Source organism: Brachionichthys hirsutus, chromosome 3, assembly GCF_040956055.1.
Source record: "Brachionichthys hirsutus isolate HB-005 chromosome 3, CSIRO-AGI_Bhir_v1, whole genome shotgun sequence".
NCBI lineage: Eukaryota > Metazoa > Chordata > Actinopteri > Lophiiformes > Brachionichthyidae > Brachionichthys > Brachionichthys hirsutus.
In genome coordinates, this window is record NC_090899.1 from 15,237,722 (window position 1) to 15,255,356 (window position 17,635).

A 17,635-nucleotide genomic window follows, 5' to 3' on the forward strand; every position below is an offset into this window, starting at 1 on the left:
GTGTCTGGCTGGAGTGTATTATTGTGTGTCTGGCTGGAGTGTATTATTGTGTGTCTGGCTGGAGTGTATTATTGTGTGTGTCCGGCTGGAGTGTATTATTGTGTGTCTGGCTGGAGTGTATTATTGTGTGTCTGGCTGGAGTGTATTATTGTGTGTCTGGCTGGAGTGTATTATTGTGTGTCTGGCTGGAGTGTATTATTGTGTGTGTCTGGCTGGAGTGTATTATTGTGTGTGTCCGGCTGGAGTGTATTATTGTGTGTCTGGCTGGAGTGTATTATTGTGTGTCCGGCTGGAGTGTATTATTGTGTGTCTGGCTGGAGTGTATTATTGTGTGTCTGGCTGGAGTGTATTATTGTGTGTCTGGCTGGAGTGTATTATTGTGTGTCCGGCTGGAGTGTATTATTGTGTGTCTGGCTGGAGTGTATTATTGTGTGTCCGGCTGGAGTGTATTATTGTGTGTGTCCGGCTGGAGTGTATTATTGTGTGTCTGGCTGGAGTGTATTATTGTGTGTGTCTGGCTGGAGTGTATTATTGTGTGTGTCTGGCTGGAGTGTATTATTGTGTGTCTGGCTGGAGTGTATTATTGTGTGTCCGGCTGGAGTGTATTATTGTGTGTCTGGCTGGAGTGTATTATTGTGTGTGTCCGGCTGGAGTGTATTATTGTGTGTGTCCGGCTGGAGTGTATTATTGTGTGTCTGGCTGGAGTGTATTATTGTGTGTCCGGCTGGAGTGTATTATTGTGTGTCTGGCTGGAGTGTATTATTGTGTGTCTGGCTGGAGTGTATTATTGTGTGTCCGGCTGGAGTGTATTATTGTGTGTCTGGCTGGAGTGTGTTACTGTGTGTGTCTGGCTGGAGGTTGTTGAGGACCGGAGTTGTGTACCATCTGCACACAGACACTGCTGTGATTAGAAGGCTTCCCTGAATCCAAAATACAGTTTACTTACTGTGTCAGACGACATGGACTTTGACCTCTGCCTCCCCCTGCTGGTTAAATTCAATTATAGCAGTAGTTCTTCTTGGCTGGTATATGAAATGTAATGACAGCAGCACAATAGCAGCCAGCTTGTAACAATCGTTGTTAAATATAAATCAGTGCATGGAGAAGTATTCTGAGTCACTAGATAAGACGGCTTTTACTCGCTACAAGGAGAAAACGGCCTTAATTGGGCGTGAAGATCGTTACCAGATTGACACGTCTGACGTTTCATACTCGGACTTGGTAAATTAACACTTTGAAAGACTTCAGGAATTACACGAGACAGCAGCGCCCGATTTGTTCGTGGATGGGTTTGTGATGAATGTGCTTATCTGCATCAACCCAGTGGATACGGTGTTGTCAAGGCCAGTCACGCATTCTCAGAAATTACTTATTTCATTGATTATGATATTAGATTAATTGATATAACTTACCTGAAATGAAGTGATCCGAGCCAACGCGGAGGTGTTCCTAACACGTCACGTCGGGTCGGTGGATTGCAGCGGCCCGCGCTCTCCGTCGCCGTTCACGCCTCCCCTTCCAAACACTCATCCATCTCTGGACCGGCTATCTTCACAAGTGGCTGTCGTAGCGTTGTTTGGTGTCGTGTTGACTTTAAACGTTTCCTTTTCTTCCACACACACACCTCTTGTAAATGCGTGATGCTAATCTCCCGCTCTCTTTTCTGTGTTTGTGCAGCTGAACTGGAGTTTGTTCAGATCGTCGTCATCATCGTGGTGATGACGGTGATGGTGGTGGTGATCATCTGCTTGCTCAACCACTACAAGCTCTCCACCTGGTCCTTCATGACGAGGCAGAGCCAGGCCCGCAGACACGAGCACGCCCTGCAGCAGGTCGGTAACGCTGAGTGGGTGAGCAGTAACACTTTGTGTTGGGCTGTGTTTGTTTGGTCTGGCGGCGCCATGCTTCCAGCGACTTTGCCAATAACGTTTTGATCTAAAGAAATGGTGTTTGAAAAGCTGTGTCTGTTCATCTGTTCTCGCTGAATGCCCCCGCGTGCCCATTGTGACAACGCATGTCTGCGCTGTGCTAAATGAGTCCTTTCATCCCAGCCGGAGACGATCCCAGTTTCACCGAGCTAACAGCTTTGCTCCAGTCTGTTACGTGGACCTGCTGAATTGGTTCCTGTCAGGCCTTGATGTTTAATTCACCACAGAGCTGTCTAGACAGCCACGGCTCTGCCCCCCCATTCTGACATTTCCACACTCTTGGACACGTTGCATTTAGCGACGTGTGATCAGGCACATAATATGATCCATGATGCTCAATTATTGATGGACAATTTCTAGGCCATTGTTTGAAAAGAAGAAAAGCATTTCTACTCTTGGTTGTCCCATGAAAGATATTTAAATTCAACTAACCTCTCATTCAGTGTTTTAATCTCACCTCTCTCCATCAGTGCAGTACATAAAAAAAACAGATTGCAAAAAAAGACATTAAATTCAAAATCTGAACGTAACAAGCCAACAAAGCGCCCTGTATCTCATAAAGCGCTACAGTATTTGAAAAATTCTCTGATGGCCTTTGCTCCTAAAAGACAACCATGATGAATACATACTTCAAGATTCAATATTCCTCCTTTTCATGTTGCTTTTGTGTCATCTCAGAAAAATTCTTAAGCCAAATGTAGATGAAGGCAAACAGCAGATATTTGATTCTTGTGTGTCTTTGATGTAGCTTCTATTGTCTGCATTTGTTCCAGAACTGGAGTTTGAGGCCATCGGGCATTTCTCAGCATTGTTGTTTCCTCTTTTGTATCCTCATGAAGTTTTTCATTTTGGTTGGCTGTTTTTCCCCTCTTCATCCTTTTTTTTAAGTGGGAAAGTTTGTATTGTCCTGCATCAAAAACAATCCAAGCCAAAACAAATCTGTGATGGAGGTCTATTTTTAAAGGTCCCATAGTTGCTACACTATTCTGGTGATTTTGGGTCCTTATCAACCCAAAAACAGCAAAATAAACCATCCAGTCAATCCTTCGTAGTTTGCGTAGTTCAGTAATCAGATAGAAAAACACGTCTGGCAGAAATCCTCGTTGATAAAAACATGCACAAGATGTGTGCGCAGCGTCTGCTTGCTATTTTGACAAAAGACTGTCACAGATATTTCATACAAGTACCTAAGAACTGCGTTAACTTGTGTAAAAAGGGTATAATGTGGGACCTTTAAAGCTTCATCAATAGCAGTAAATCTAACACAACTTCAGAGGATCACCAAATACACATTACCGTACAATTTCTGTAAGATTAAATGGTCGGTTTGTCAACATTGAAAAAGTAGAGATGCAGAATAACAATCTTGAAAAAGAGCTTTAAAAATGTTATCCTTGTTCCGTGTTTTTATTGTGTCTGTGTAGGATGGGTGTCTGTGGCCCTTGGACAGCAGCTCTCGACAAGGTGCCTCGGAGGTAAGCCCACCACAGAACCGACCCCTATTAAACAAAGGGTTACGGCTTTAAATATGGAAACCACAAGCTGTTAGGAAAACTGATTTAGGTGGATTGATATATTTGCAGACTAACCACAGATGTTTGCACAAACCATGTCTGAAAGTATGAATTGTCTTCTACCACGTTGCCAACCTTGAAGAAATGTCCAGGTGTGGAATTTAATTTGCCCGTGTCCTCAGTGAAAACCTCTCCTGCACTGGAATGAGGACCGACAACCACAGCGTTGCTGTTTTTGGGTGGGCGACCACCGTCTATTACAATGTAATGGGAAGGAGATAGAGGAAAGGGGCGGAGCAGAGGAGGGAAAAGGGCGGAGTAAGAGCGACTGGAGGAATACAAGTTACTTACACTCGAGTACGAAGAAGAAAGTTACTGTTTCAGCGATTCAATTCATTTTTAGATCATAACAGGAAGTTATCTCAAGGCACTTTACAGGTGTAGCAGGGAAAGACGGAACCCAACTTGACCCCTGAGAGCACGAACTTTAGCGTTGAAAGTAAAAACCTCCCATTAGCAGGCAGAAACCTTGAACAGAACCCAAGCCTCATAGTGGGCGGCCAGCTGGAGAGAGAGAGAGAGAGAGAGAGAAAGAGAGAGAGCTCTTATTATCTAGACGTAAACAACTGTTGAGATGTTCGATGTGTCACGGAAGCAGTAAATATGAGAGTCATTGATCAGCTATAAATGTGTTTTCCGGCTGAGAACCATGACCTTGGATTGAGAGGTGCTGATTCTCATCCCGGCCGCGAACCCATCCAGTGAGAGCTGGAGGGCGTGGCCTGATGAAGCCAACAGGATCACGTCATCCGCAAACAGCAGCGACCCAATCCCGAGGTCACCAAACCGAACCCCCTCAACGCCCTGGCTGCACCTAGAAATTCTGTCCATAAAGGTTACGAACAGGATCGGTGACAAAGGGCAGCCCTGACGGAGTCCAACCCGCACTGGAAATAGCTCCGACTTACTGCCAGCAATGCGGACCAAGCTCTGGCACCGGGAATAAAGGGAACGGACGGCCCGTATCAGGGGGTCCGACACCCCATACTCCCGGAGAAACCCCCACAGGACTCCCCGAGGACGATGTTGCAGCGTCGTGTCAGCCATGACAGCCCTACAACATCCAGAGCCTGAAGGAACAACGGGCGGATCTCATCCACCACCGAGGAGCTTCTTAACTACCTCGGCAACCTCGGCCCCAGAGATGGAGGAGCTCACCCACGAGTCCCCGGGCCCTGCTTCCTCACTGGAAGGCGTGTCGGTGGGATTGAAGTAGTCCCTCCTCCGATCTACGACGTCTCGAGTCCAGGTCAGCAGCGCACCGTCCCCACCATGCACAGTGTTGACCGTGCACTGCTCCCCCTCCTGAGACGCCGGATGGAGGTCCAGATCCTCTTCGAAGCCGTCCGGAAGTCGTTTTCCGTGGCCTCACCGAACTCCTCCCATGCCCGGGTTTTTGCCTCAGCGGCTGGCGGCTGGTACTGAGTGAGTTAATTTCGCGGGATCGGCCAATTCCTTTTTATGAAACCGATCTTAGCTACCGCCGCAAAGGTCTAAATTCAGCCGGTGTCTCCTGCTGTGCCATGAGGTCACCGACGGGCCCGCCTCCTTGCCTGTGCCTATCTCTCCGCCCCCGACACAAACACTGAAAGCGAGTGCCTGTTTAGCTTTGCTCGGAATCTAGAAGAAGATAAAAGCAGAAATGATGGTGAAATGATGGTGTCCATGTCAAATAGAGGAGTCGTCCTGGGAGGGTCAAAGGTCACTTAAACGCAACTGGATCGCGTGATTAACATGATAGCATTTCAAGGCTGTGTGAGAAGGTCAGCTGGCTTGTGTGTGCACACTTCAGCTAATGAACCTAGGTGTGGCTCGTAATGTAGGTAAACCAAAGTAGGAGAAGACGATGGGGAGAGTAGGCTGTGAAGGAGCAGGCTGTAAAGGAGCAGGCTGTAAAGGAGCAGGCTGTAAAGGAGCAGGCTGTAAAGGAGCAGGCTGTAAAGGAGTCAGGAGAGGAGATTCAGCAAAAAGCTCCCAGAGAGACTGGGGGGACAAAAGAGAGGGAAAGGCCATGGGGGGAGAATCAGAGGGAGACACGGCCGATGAGTTTGGGTGGCTGATGAATGCAGGGAGGGGGGGTGGGGGGGTTGCTTTGGTGCGTCATCAATCAGCAACACCTCCCCTGACACTGTCTAGACAGCCGTCTGAGAGCTGCCCTGCTCTGCTGTGCTCGGCGCCCTCTATCAGCGAAACGCCTCTCTCTCCCCCTCCCTCCATCTATCTGTCTTTTTAATTCCCCCCCCCCCCCCCCCCCCCCCCCTCTGTTTCCCTCTGTCATTATCGTTCTTGCTCTTCTTATCTTTGTGGTTCTTTCCACCTCAGTGGCCTTTGTTTTTGATCCTTTCTCTTTTCTCTCCTTTCAGTTGCCCTGATCCTCCATTGTTCTAAATTCTCTCCATCCCGACTGCTTTATTAGTGAGGTTTCACAGCTACTAATTGAAATGGGCTTCGTCTGACAACAATGGAAATGTGTTAAATTAGATAGAAATGTGAAACAAGAAGAAATAGATTGTGCAGTCAAATTCTGAGGAGCTAATTGGGGTAAAAGATCGGATAAAATAGAAAGGGAAACGAAAATGGTGTTTTGTTTCCCTTTTTATTTGAATTACACTGTTTTGTCTTCAATATCCAAAACCCCATTCACACCAGAAAAACAACACTTTGGTGACGATGCAGTAGTTATTCGTCATTCCATCGGAAACGGATCATGAAACCAGCATCGTCTCACAATCACAGAGTCAAGATGGAGAAGTGACCTTTGTAACGCTAGATCTGAAGAGTAGAGACAGGAAGGATGTTCAGCATGTTAGTGATGAAGAGTAGAGACAGGAAGGATGTTCAGCATGTTAGAGTGATGAAGAGTAGAGACAGGAAGGATGTTCAGCATGTTAGAGTGATGAAGAGTAGAGACAGGAAGGATGTTCAGCATGTTAGTGATGAAGAGTAGAGACAGGAAGGATGTTCAGCATGTTAGTGATGAAGAGTCGAGACAGGAAGGATGTTCAGCATGTTAGAGTGATGAAGAGTAGAGACAGGAAGGATGTTCAGCATGTTAGAGTGATGAAGAGTAGAGACAGGAAGGATGTTCAGCATGTCAGAGTGATGAAGAGTAGAGACAGGAAGGATGTTCAGCATGTCAGAGTGATGAAGAGTAGAGACAGGAAGGATGTTCAGCATGTTAGTGATGAAGAGTAGAGACAGGAAGGATGTTCAGCATGTTAGAGTGATGAAGAGTAGAGACAGGAAGGATGTTCAGCATGTTAGAGTGATGAAGAGTAGAGACAGGAAGGATGTTCAGCATGTTAGTGATGAAGAGTAGAGACAGGAAGGATGTTCAGCATGTTAGAGTGATGAAGAGTAGAGACAGGAAGGATGTTCAGCATGTTAGAGTGATGAAGAGTAGAGACAGGAAGGATGTTCAGCATGTCAGAGTGATGAAGAGTAGAGACAGGAAGGATGTTCAGCATGTTAGTGATGAAGAGTAGAGACAGGAAGGATGTTCAGCATGTTAGAGTGATGAAGAGGAGAGACAGGAAGGATGTTCAGCATGTTAGAGTGATGAAGAGTAGAGACAGGAAGGATGTTCAGCATGTTAGTGATGAAGAGTAGAGACAGGAAGGATGTTCAGCATGTTAGTGATGAAGAGTAGAGACAGGAAGGATGTTCAGCATGTTAGAGTGATGAAGAGTAGAGACAGGAAGGATGTTCAGCATGTTAGAGTGATGAAGAGTAGAGACAGGAAGGATGTTCAGCATGTTAGAGTGATGAAGAGTAGAGACAGGAAGGATGTTCAGCATGTTAGTGATGAAGAGTAGAGACAGGAAGGATGTTCAGCATGTTAGAGTGATGAAGAGTAGAGACAGGAAGGATGTTCAGCATGTCAGAGTGATGAAGAGTAGAGACAGGAAGGATGTTCAGCATGTTAGAGTGATGAAGAGTAGAGACAGGAAGGATGTTCAGCATGTTAGTGATGAAGAGTAGAGACAGGAAGGATGTTCAGCATGTTAGAGTGATGAAGAGTAGAGACAGGAAGGATGTTCAGCATGTTAGTGATGAAGAGTAGAGACAGGAAGGATGTTCAGCATGTTAGAGTGATGAAGAGTAGAGACAGGAAGGATGTTCAGCATGTCAGAGTGATGAAGAGTAGAGACAGGAAGGATGTTCAGCATGTCAGAGTGATGAAGAGTAGAGACAGGAAGGATGTTCAGCATGTTAGAGTGATGAAGAGTAGAGACAGGAAGGATGTTCAGCATGTTAGAGTGATGAAGAGTAGAGACAGGAAGGATGTTCAGCATGTTAGAGTGATGAAGAGTAGAGACAGGAAGGATGTTCAGCATGTTAGAGTGATGAAGAGTAGAGACAGGAAGGATGTTCAGCATGTCAGAGTGATGAAGAGTAGAGATGAAGGTGTTGACAGAGGCCAGTCGTGTTTATGAAGATGGAAGAAGCATTTAGAGGAATTAATGAATGAGGAAGATGAGAGAGAACAAAGGGGAGTAGAGGAACCTGTTGTGGACCAGGAAGTGATGAAGATCAGCACGAGTGAAGTTAGGAAGGTGATGAAGAGGATGAAGAATGGGAAGGCAGTTGGACCAGAGACATACCTGTGCAGGTGTGGAAGTGTCTAAGAGAGGAAGCTGTAGAGTTTCTAACGGGGTTGTTTAATACGATCCTAGAGGAAGAAGATGAAGATGAAGAGGAACGGAGGAGAAGAGTTCTGGTGCCGATTTCTTTACGCCTAAAACCAAAACGGTGCGCAAGTGGACAGAACCGGACATGCAGAACCGGACATGCAGAACCGGACATGCAGAACCGGACGTGCAGAACCGGGCATGCAGAACCGTACATGCAGAACCGTACATGCAGAACCGTACATGCAGAACCGGGCATGCAGAACCGGGCATGCAGAACCGGGCATGCAGAACCGGACATGCAGAACCGGACATGCAGAACCGGACATGCAGAACCGGGCATGCAGAACCGGACATGCAGAACCGGGCATGCAGAACCGGGCATGCAGAACCGGGCATGCAGAACCGTACATGCAGAACCGTACATGCAGAACCGTACATGCAGAACCGGACATGCAGAACCGGACATGCAGAACCGGACATGCAGAACCGGACATGCAGAACCGGGCATGCAGAACCGTACATGCAGAACCGGACGTGCAGAACCGGACGTGCAGAACCGTACGTGCAGAACCGGGCATGCAGAACCGGACATGCAGAACCGGACATGCAGAACCGTACATGCAGAACCGTACATGCAGAACCGGACATGCAGAACCGTACATGCAGAACCGTACATGCAGAACCGGACATGCAGAACCGGGCATGCAGAACCGGACATGCAGAACCGGACATGCAGAACCGGACATGCAGAACCGGGCATGCAGAACCGGACATGCAGAACCGGGCATGCAGAACCGGGCATGCAGAACCGGGCATGCAGAACCGGACATGCAGAACCGGACATGCAGAACCGGACATGCAGAACCGGACATGCAGAACCGGACATGCAGAACCGGGCGTGCAGAACCGTACGTGCAGAACCGGACGTGCAGAACCGGACGTGCAGAACCGTACATGCAGAACCGGGCATGCAGAACCGTACATGCAGAACCGGACATGCAGAACCGGACATGCAGAACCGTACATGCAGAACCGGACATGCAGAACCGGACATGCAGAACCGTACATGCAGAACCGTACATGCAGAACCGGACATGCAGAACCGGACATGCAGAACCGTACATGCAGAACCGTACATGCAGAACCGGACATGCAGAACCGGACATGCAGAACCGGACATGCAGAACCGGACATGCAGAACCGGACATGCAGAACCATACATGCAGAACCGGACATGCAGAACCGGACATGCAGAACCGTACTGGACATGTATTGGACCGTTGCACCTCTAGTAAGATCTTTTATGGCGTTCGTGTCTGTTCTGCACATAAGCAGGATCGTGAGATGAGTAAATGAAAAACATCTTTAAATCGGGTTTTAGCGTCATCTGAAAACAATGATCTATTTCTTACGTTGCATATTCAACACAACACACCAGAATATTGGAAGAGAAATGCAAACGTGTCAACTGGTGACTGGAGAGGACTCATTTTAGTGCGTTCATCTGTGATTTTAAAAATAGCATATTCTCTCATTTAGCTGAAATTGAGAGATTGTAACAACAATCAAGTTTTTATCACTGAGAAATGTACGTCTTTAGGTCAGCGGGCCCCAACCTTCTTCCTGCAACGGACCGGTTTCATGCCGGGCAATTTTTTCGCAGACCGGGGGGTAATTAAATGAAGTTTTACAAACACAGGATATGGTGTTATCACCCAAAGTGCACTGGACTCTGCACGGCAGGGGCATCCTCATCCCTGAGCCAAACTCGTCTGACTGCATACCGGAATGGGACTGGATGTTACAATCCTTTTCACCTTGCTAAATGGGTAGGGATTATAGTCATCACAGGGCAGGATAGAAGGGGCTAAGGGTTTCATTGGGGTCTTCAGGTGGGCACCCTCCATCATAGGTGTTTCACTGAACAGGCCCACGACACCTCAAGAGGGTTCAGCAGCAACACCTGGCGTCCCGGGTGTGCCCCCCTCTGCCTTACCCCCTTCTATACCCCCTGATGTTGTCTCTGTCATTTTGGAGCCCAGCTGTTGTCTCTTCTCCTGATCCAGAGCCACTGGCTTGCTTGTTCAGCAGCACTGGACAGGGCTTTGATGATTTGCCGTTGGGCCTGGCCCCGGATTCCCATGCCCCTGAGGAGACTAGTAGCAGTCCTGCCCACAAAGCTTCTGCAGCCCACTTCTACAGGGAGGACTGTGGTCTTCCAGCCCCGTTGTTCAGCATCCGCTGCCAGCTCAGCATACCGAAGCTTCTTGCGCTCAAAGGCCTCGCCTATATTATCCTCCCATGGCACTGTGAGCTCTATGATGTAAACACTTCGAATTGAGGTAGACCACAACACAAGATCTGGCCTGAGGTTGGTCGTGGCGATCTCCACTGGAAAGCAGAGTCTCTGCTCCAGATCAACAAGGAGCCTCCCGTCCCGTGCTGCTCCCATCTGTCCTACCTCTGATTTTGGAATACATCTCTTTTGTTGTTTCTCCCCTTCACGGACAAAATGTCCTGATGATGTAAGATGGGAGGAAAGGGGGGGCAGGGCATTGACGACCATTCTTCTATTCTCCAGTGCAGCTGCCAGACACTTCAGGACTTGATTGTGCCGCCAGGTGTAACGGCCTTGTGTAAGGCTTGTCTTGCAGCCAACTAGAATGTGCTTCAAGTTTGCTGGAGATGGACAGAGGGGGCATGTAGGAAAAAAGAAGAATCTAATCGTACCAATAATCTTTATATAATGCACGTGTAATAAATATGAAACAACCAGTATCTACTCACCATTGGTTGTGGTCTCAATAAAAACGTCTGTTTTTTTTGTAACGTATAACGTGACCAAGAAAATCCACGGGCGAATGTTACGCTAAATGCTACGCCTTTTAGACGCTAATAATTGATGCAATGGAAACGTTATGATTGAGTTATTCTCGCTGTGCGGCCCGGTAACCAATGCCTTATGGTTGGGGACCACAGCTTCAGGTGATCCAGAGTCCTTTCAAAGCAATGGGCACAGAAGAAGTGGAAAAGGTGGCGAGTGACCTGCAACGATATCCCAGACGTCAAGGTCGCGTTCAGGGAAGGTTCACGGGAACAAAAGGCAGCTCGATATGAATCAAGCCATCATCGCGTTCTGTGTTCCTCGTCATCGTTAGCTTTCTGTTCTGCAAACATCTGCCGTGTTGCTGTGGTTAAAATGGCTTCCTGTTGGTTTCTGTAATGACATTCATTCCTCTCTTCACCTCCTTCCTCTCCTCCCAGGTGTTATACGCACCTCAGTCGAGGGATCGTTTCAGCGCTCCCTCCTTCATGCAGCGAGACCGCTTCGGCCGCTTCCAGCCCACCTACCCCTACCTGCAGCATCAGATCGACCTGCCGCCCACCATCTCGCTGTCGGACGGCGAGGAGCCTCCCCCCTACCAGGGGCCCTGCACCTTGCAGCTCCGTGACCCCGAGCAGCAGATGGAGCTGAACCGCGAGTCGGTGAGGGCGCCGCCCAATCGGACCATCTACGATAGTGACTTGATTGACATGGGAGGAGGCGGGGGCCTGGGAGGGGTGGGGGGAGGAGTCGGAGGAATTATAGGAGGCGGCCCAAGACCGCCTAGCAGTAATTCGGGCATCAGTGTGGCCAACTCCAGCAGCCATGGGCGCATGGAAGGTCCTCCGCCAGCATACAGCGAGGTGATGGGACACTACCCTGGCTCCGCGTTCTTTCTGCACCAGCACAGCAATAACCAGAGGGCGGGGGGGCCGGGGGGGCCGGGGGCCGGGACCATCCAGCTGCAGAGCCAATCAGAAAGCACAATAGTACCTGCCAAGGCCAAGGATGGTACGCCAGAGGACCTGGTGTGAAGAAAGGGTAGCGGGGCGCCCCCCCCAGACTGAAAAACTGTCTCTCCTTTCACCTGCAAGTAGTAGTCTCTCTCTCGCTCACTCTCTCTCTCTCTCCACACTCCCATGCACAAATAATTATAAACCTGAGTGACAGCAAAACAATGAAAGAGACGAAACAAGAGTTGATTTCGTTTCCGTTTCTTTCCCATGTTAGTAATTTAGCAGCCACTGCTGGGGGAGGACGTCTGCACTGTGCTGGGACATACTGCTAGCACAGATTGAACGATTCCCCGCCCCCCCCCCACGAGTGAGGGCTCTGTCCTCCACGTCTGAGGGTGAACTTTTTTGTTTTTGTTTTTTTGGACCGGGATCTGTGCACAAAGCGAGAACTGAGAATCAAGGACCAGAGAACGCAACAAAAACAGACTCACAAGCCCAAATCTTAGTGCCAAGGTTCATGGGGGGGGGGGGGGGCTTGTTCTAACATTCAAAACACAAGAAAGGGTCATCTTTTTGTTGTAAAAGAGCAGAGGGAAATGACGATGATGCTTCTTTCCCTTTTTGTCGTCCTGAACATAAATGGACTGAACTTTGGCTCCAGAGTTGTTTGAACAGTTGGGAGCAAAAAAATGAAAAGAAAAATACTCCAAGTATTAGAAGCTCGTGTCCGTCCTTCTTTGAAAGCCCTACTTGTCCTGAGCTACGCGCTAACTTACTAGCTATCATTCCATCGAAACCTGAGAGGTCTGCCCAGCGCCTGGTCATGAGCAGAATCTCACCTGATGAGCACCTCCTCTTTCCCTGCCCCCCCCCCCCTCGGCTCCTCATGCACAGTGCATTCTGCCAACCGCCACACTGAACACGAACCCCCCCCCCCCCCCGCCCCGCCATGACGGCGAAAACACAAAACAAAAGAATGAAAGAAGCTTGGCTTTTCCGTCTTCACGTCTCAAGCCACAAAGAGAAGACGACACGAGGTGAAGCTTCCTGTCTGCGTCGCCAGCACAGCAACCGGCTCCACCGGGACGCCGCTGGGGGGGGGGGGGGGCGTCAAAGGGCTACGGGACGGTCCTTTTTTAAAGGACTACCTTTCTGAACGCGAGCCTTTTTCTCTGCTCATTGTTGCCTTCTCCTCTGCTCTTGCACATTCTCTGTCTTGACCCCCCCCGCCCCCCTCCCTGCATTCTAACGGTGTCTTTGGTTCACTGTTCATCAGCCCTGCTTCCATCCATGTGTAGAGCGTGTTTAAATGATGTAGAGTCCACCAAGCCCTTTAAATTGGAGCTCATGTTTGGCAGTGTGCAGTCTTCTTCTGTGTGTGTGTGTGTGTGTGTGTGTGTGTGTGTGTGCACGTGTGTGTGTGCGTGCACGTGTGTGCAAACTTAGACCTTTTAACAACTCAGAAAAGCACTTAAAGCTCCTGGCAGGAGGAGTGTGTGTGTGTGCGTGTGCGTGCACGTGCGTGTGCGTGCGTGTGTGTGCGTGTGCGTGTGTGTGTGTGTGTGCGTGCACGTGCAGATGTCTGCTGACGGCTTTGTCGGGGATTTCAGAATCAAGGCTTTTTATTCATGTTTTGGTCTAAGTCAGACATGGGCAAACCCAGGCCCGGGGGCCATATGCGGCCCGTTGGTCTTTTTAATCCGGCCCGCCGAACTTGTCCAAACTATATCATTAAATATAATTGTATTATAATTAAACCTCATTCATTTGACCTTTTCCCTGTAATGCTGCCTGTAAAAGGCCAAATCCTTTAATGCAATAGCTTTCATGTGTCATTTATATTAGCTCACACAAATACTCCATCCATCTGTTCTTGGTCCGGCCCCTCTGTCAAATTTTAGAACCTATTGTGGCCCGCGAGTCAAAAAGTTTGCCCACCCCTGATCTAAATGAACATAATGTGAATAAAAATGACTGAATTTCTGAATTCTCAATGTTTCCACAGAAATTCTAAACGTTTCTTTTGTGCTTTTGTTTTGTTCCACACGAGTCGTGTGACCAGAAAGGCTGATTCTCACGGGCTACACGCTGCAGGATTCACGGTGACCCGAGTTCAGATCCTGCTACTGTTTGTGTTTTTAGTAGATCGCTACATTGTGCCGGGTTTTATGCTCCGTGGGTTTGTTCTTATTCCTGATTTAATGAAGACCTTCAGGACGAAGGATTCTGGGTCTCGTCCCGTGTCCATTCTGATGCTGCTGATTCTTTTCATCCTCTGAGGTACGAAGCGACTTCACCGTTGCAAACTATTCAACCAAATAGCAGATTGTGAGACGAGGAGGAAGAGGAAGGTCTGAGGAGGTTGAATATAAATCAGCATATCTTTGGTAAACATCTCCTCTTTTTTTCTTTTGATTGAACCGCTTTCAGACTTCCTGCTAATCTATAAAATCAAGTTGCAATTAGCTGGTTTGGCAATAGATTCTAGACCGATTGTTCAGTTCCGTGTTTTTATCAGGAGTTCAACAGGAGCTCCCGATGTGGAGCACGAGCTTCGCCCCCCCCCCCGTTGGTTCCTCGCGGCTCCACTGAACAGTGAACTCGTTCTACTCAACGTTTCACGCTGTGGCTGTTCCCCCCCCCCCCCCCCGTTGGTTCCTCGCGGCTCCACTGAACAGTGAACTCGTTCTACTCAACGTTTCACGCTGTGGCTGTTCTGAACATCCAGCTAGCGGCTAGCCTCTGCTCCGCTACTAGTAGCCACGTTTAGCAGCTTTGAAGGTGAGACCTGCTGAGCTGAACGTCCTGCAGACGAGAACGGTTCCCTCCTCGTGCACTGAGAACCTCGTGATCCTGTCGGTGCGTGTGTGTGCGTGTGTGCGTGTGTGTGTGTGTGTGTGCGTGTGTGTGTGTGTGTGTGTGTGTGCGTGTGCGTGTGTGTGTGTGGTCAGCGTGTCTGCTGTGTGTTACTACATCACTGCTGCTATTGCTTTTGCTGCTGCTATTGTTGCTGCTGCTGCTTTTCATGCCCCCCCCCCACCCCCCCTGCCCCCCCCCGTCATGCTGTTGGAAGAGAACTCTGCAGTCACTCGTCCTTCCAGACCGGACCGCTCTCCTCTTCCCCTCTTTGCTTTTCTTTCTCTCCTTGTTCTGTCTGCACATCACAGCTTGTGAATCGAGGATATAGAGATGAGTTCTGTGTTTTCTACGAGGACGTTTGCATGTTGCTGTTATGTGAGTAAATAAGGTGCCTACTGTTCATGTTTGAGCAGATCACACCTCAGACTGCTGCTTGGGATCCTCGCCGGGCTTTTATTTTGGACATGATCTCCTGTCTGGCGGGATGGCGTTGAAATGTGTGAAGAAACATGATCCAGGCTGGCAGAGAAAGATCCGTCTTTCTGTGAAGTTGTTTCTCACGCGGCCGAATCTCGTCCTGTAGTGGACAAAAACAAACTCAATTTATTTGAGCTGAAACATGAAATTGGACATTTGGTGACCAGCTCCAGCTGCTCTGAGCAGCTCCGGCTGCTCCGAACGGCTGCTCCGGCTGGTCTTTGCACGCCTCCATTATGCCAGACACGAGCCATCAGACCAGGGAAGTCCCTGAAAGCGTTCCGACCGGTAGCCTGAGCGGCGTGTGGAGCAGCAGAGGAAGCCACTTGCACTCAAAAAGCTCCCACCTTCGTTGTGCCTCACTTCCAACGGTGCTTTTTTCAGTAGTCGGTCTTTCTTCATGTTTGTTTGTACGGTGCTGTATATAACTTGAATATATTATGCACATATCCTACCCAATGGGTAGAAACCACAAAACAATTGTGAATAATGTAATATAATGTATAGACAATATAAGAATTTTAAGAAGGAAGCATCAATTTCTAAACGCCTACAGTTAACATGCTTTGTCTTTTTTTAAATGAGAAACGCGGTTTGCCGTATGCTTAGATGATTGCAGCACCAACACGAATGAGTAATATTTTGCTATAAATGACAGTCTGTTCTGATATATCTCGGGATATTAATCGTGTTTATTGGATCAGCTGAAACGGTGGTGATCAGCTAACTCTAGATTCAGTCGGCTGAATATACTGTCTTTAAGTATCTTCGTAAATCATTGAACAAAAAGCCGACGCCGCCTGTTTTGGGGGACATGACTGCTGCACACGAGAACTTCCAAACCAGGAAGAGGTTTTGCACTCATTGATCTTAATATCTCTGTTTGTTTCAGCCCTAACTTTGTATATCGAGTCGGCCGCTCAGCCTTTGGTTTAAGAATTTTAGCTCCATTCCAGTGGGATTCAGTCCCATTAACGTTGAAGAGTAAAAAACATTAAGAAAAGTTCCTTTATTATTTTATTTTATTTTTGGGGTCGGGATTGAAAAGTTGCACCAGCGAGAAACGAGTGAAAACATTCTGATCAAATTGTCATTTAACTTTATTCTCTATCGTTTTTTACGTTAAGATTTTATATGTGGCTTAGTATATTGACACAAAGTCGTGTTTAATCTGCGGCCATTGATGTCCAGTACGCGCTGAAACACTGTACAATACCTGCAGAGCATGCTCTTATCTATAGATGTACATAGCAACACGCCATTCTCTCTGCAACGCTGCAAATAAGTGGCAGTTGTGTCGTTTGAATCTGGAATCGCGTCTCTGTAGTAACTTTGCCTGGAGCGCCACTCGCCTCTCCTCACTAGACCCTTTTTGTTTCCTGCACTAGTTTGAAGAACCAACTTGGGCTCACCATGATTTTTACCTGACCTCTGCCCCACAGCACGCTCCCTCTTTCCATGATTTTTATCTGACCTCTGCCCCGCAGCACGCTCCCTCTTTCCATGATTTTTATCTGACCTCTGCCCCGCGGCACGCTCCCTCTTTCCATGATTTTTATCTGACCTCTGCCCTGCAGCACGCTCCCTCTTTCCATGATTTTTACCTGACCTCTGCCCCGCAGCACGCTCCCTCTTTCCATGATTTTTACCTGACCTCTGCCCCGCAGCACGCTCCCTCTTTCCATGATTTTTACCTGACCTCTGCCCCGCGGCACGCTCCCTCTTTCCACGTATCAGAGGTCTGTTTCTCTCGTTCCCGGTTTGATCAGACGTTTCAACAGTTCGGTATTCTCTCTGTCCTGACGGTTGCCGTGGGACTGCTTCCATCGTTGCTTTGCTTAATTTACGCCCTTCCCACCTCTGTGCTCAAATGTAGTACAGTTATATATATAATTTGCCTCTTTTTATTTAAGCAATTGTGATGTAATAGGTTTTAGGCCTAAGGTCTGTTATTGCAATACTTTTACAGAAAATGAGAAAAAAAATGTAAAAAATGTCGCTCTAAGTGCTGTTGTAGTCAAAGATTTTATGCTTGTACTTATGCTGTAGTCAAACTGCAGCAGAATGAATAAAACTTTAAAAGTGAGTACTCTGAGGTTTCTCCTGTCCTTCTTTCTTTCACCGTTCTACCGTTCAGATCCGGATCAGCAACTCGTTAGTCTGGTGTCTAACCTGCTAGCTGCTTAATGCAGGTTTAGGCCAGTCTCAGCAGGTAACAGCGGCGATGCTAAATGCTAACATGTTACTATTAGAAACTGACACATACGGAAACGCTTCTGGGAGAGAGGTCTCGTACTGTGTTGTCACAGGAAGAGAGGTTTCTGAACTACTCAAACTACGCAGGATTGACCGGATGGTGTATTTAGCCGTTTATGGCTTAATG

At 48.1% G+C, this 17,635-nt stretch overlaps 1 protein-coding gene across 1 annotated transcript in view; it reads left to right on the plus strand.

Annotated features, from left to right (window-relative positions):
* Positions 1–11,994, plus strand: part of ldlrad4b (low density lipoprotein receptor class A domain containing 4b) — a 42,596-nt gene extending 30,602 nt beyond the window's left edge. Inside the window, exons 2-4 of the mRNA XM_068760066.1 lie at positions 1,678–1,832; positions 3,353–3,403; positions 11,401–11,994. Coding sequence (XP_068616167.1) covers positions 1,678–1,832; positions 3,353–3,403; positions 11,401–11,994 — 800 coding nt within the window. The remainder of the gene's footprint in view (positions 1–1,677; positions 1,833–3,352; positions 3,404–11,400) is intronic.
* The last annotated feature ends 5,641 nt before the right edge of the window (positions 11,995–17,635 follow it).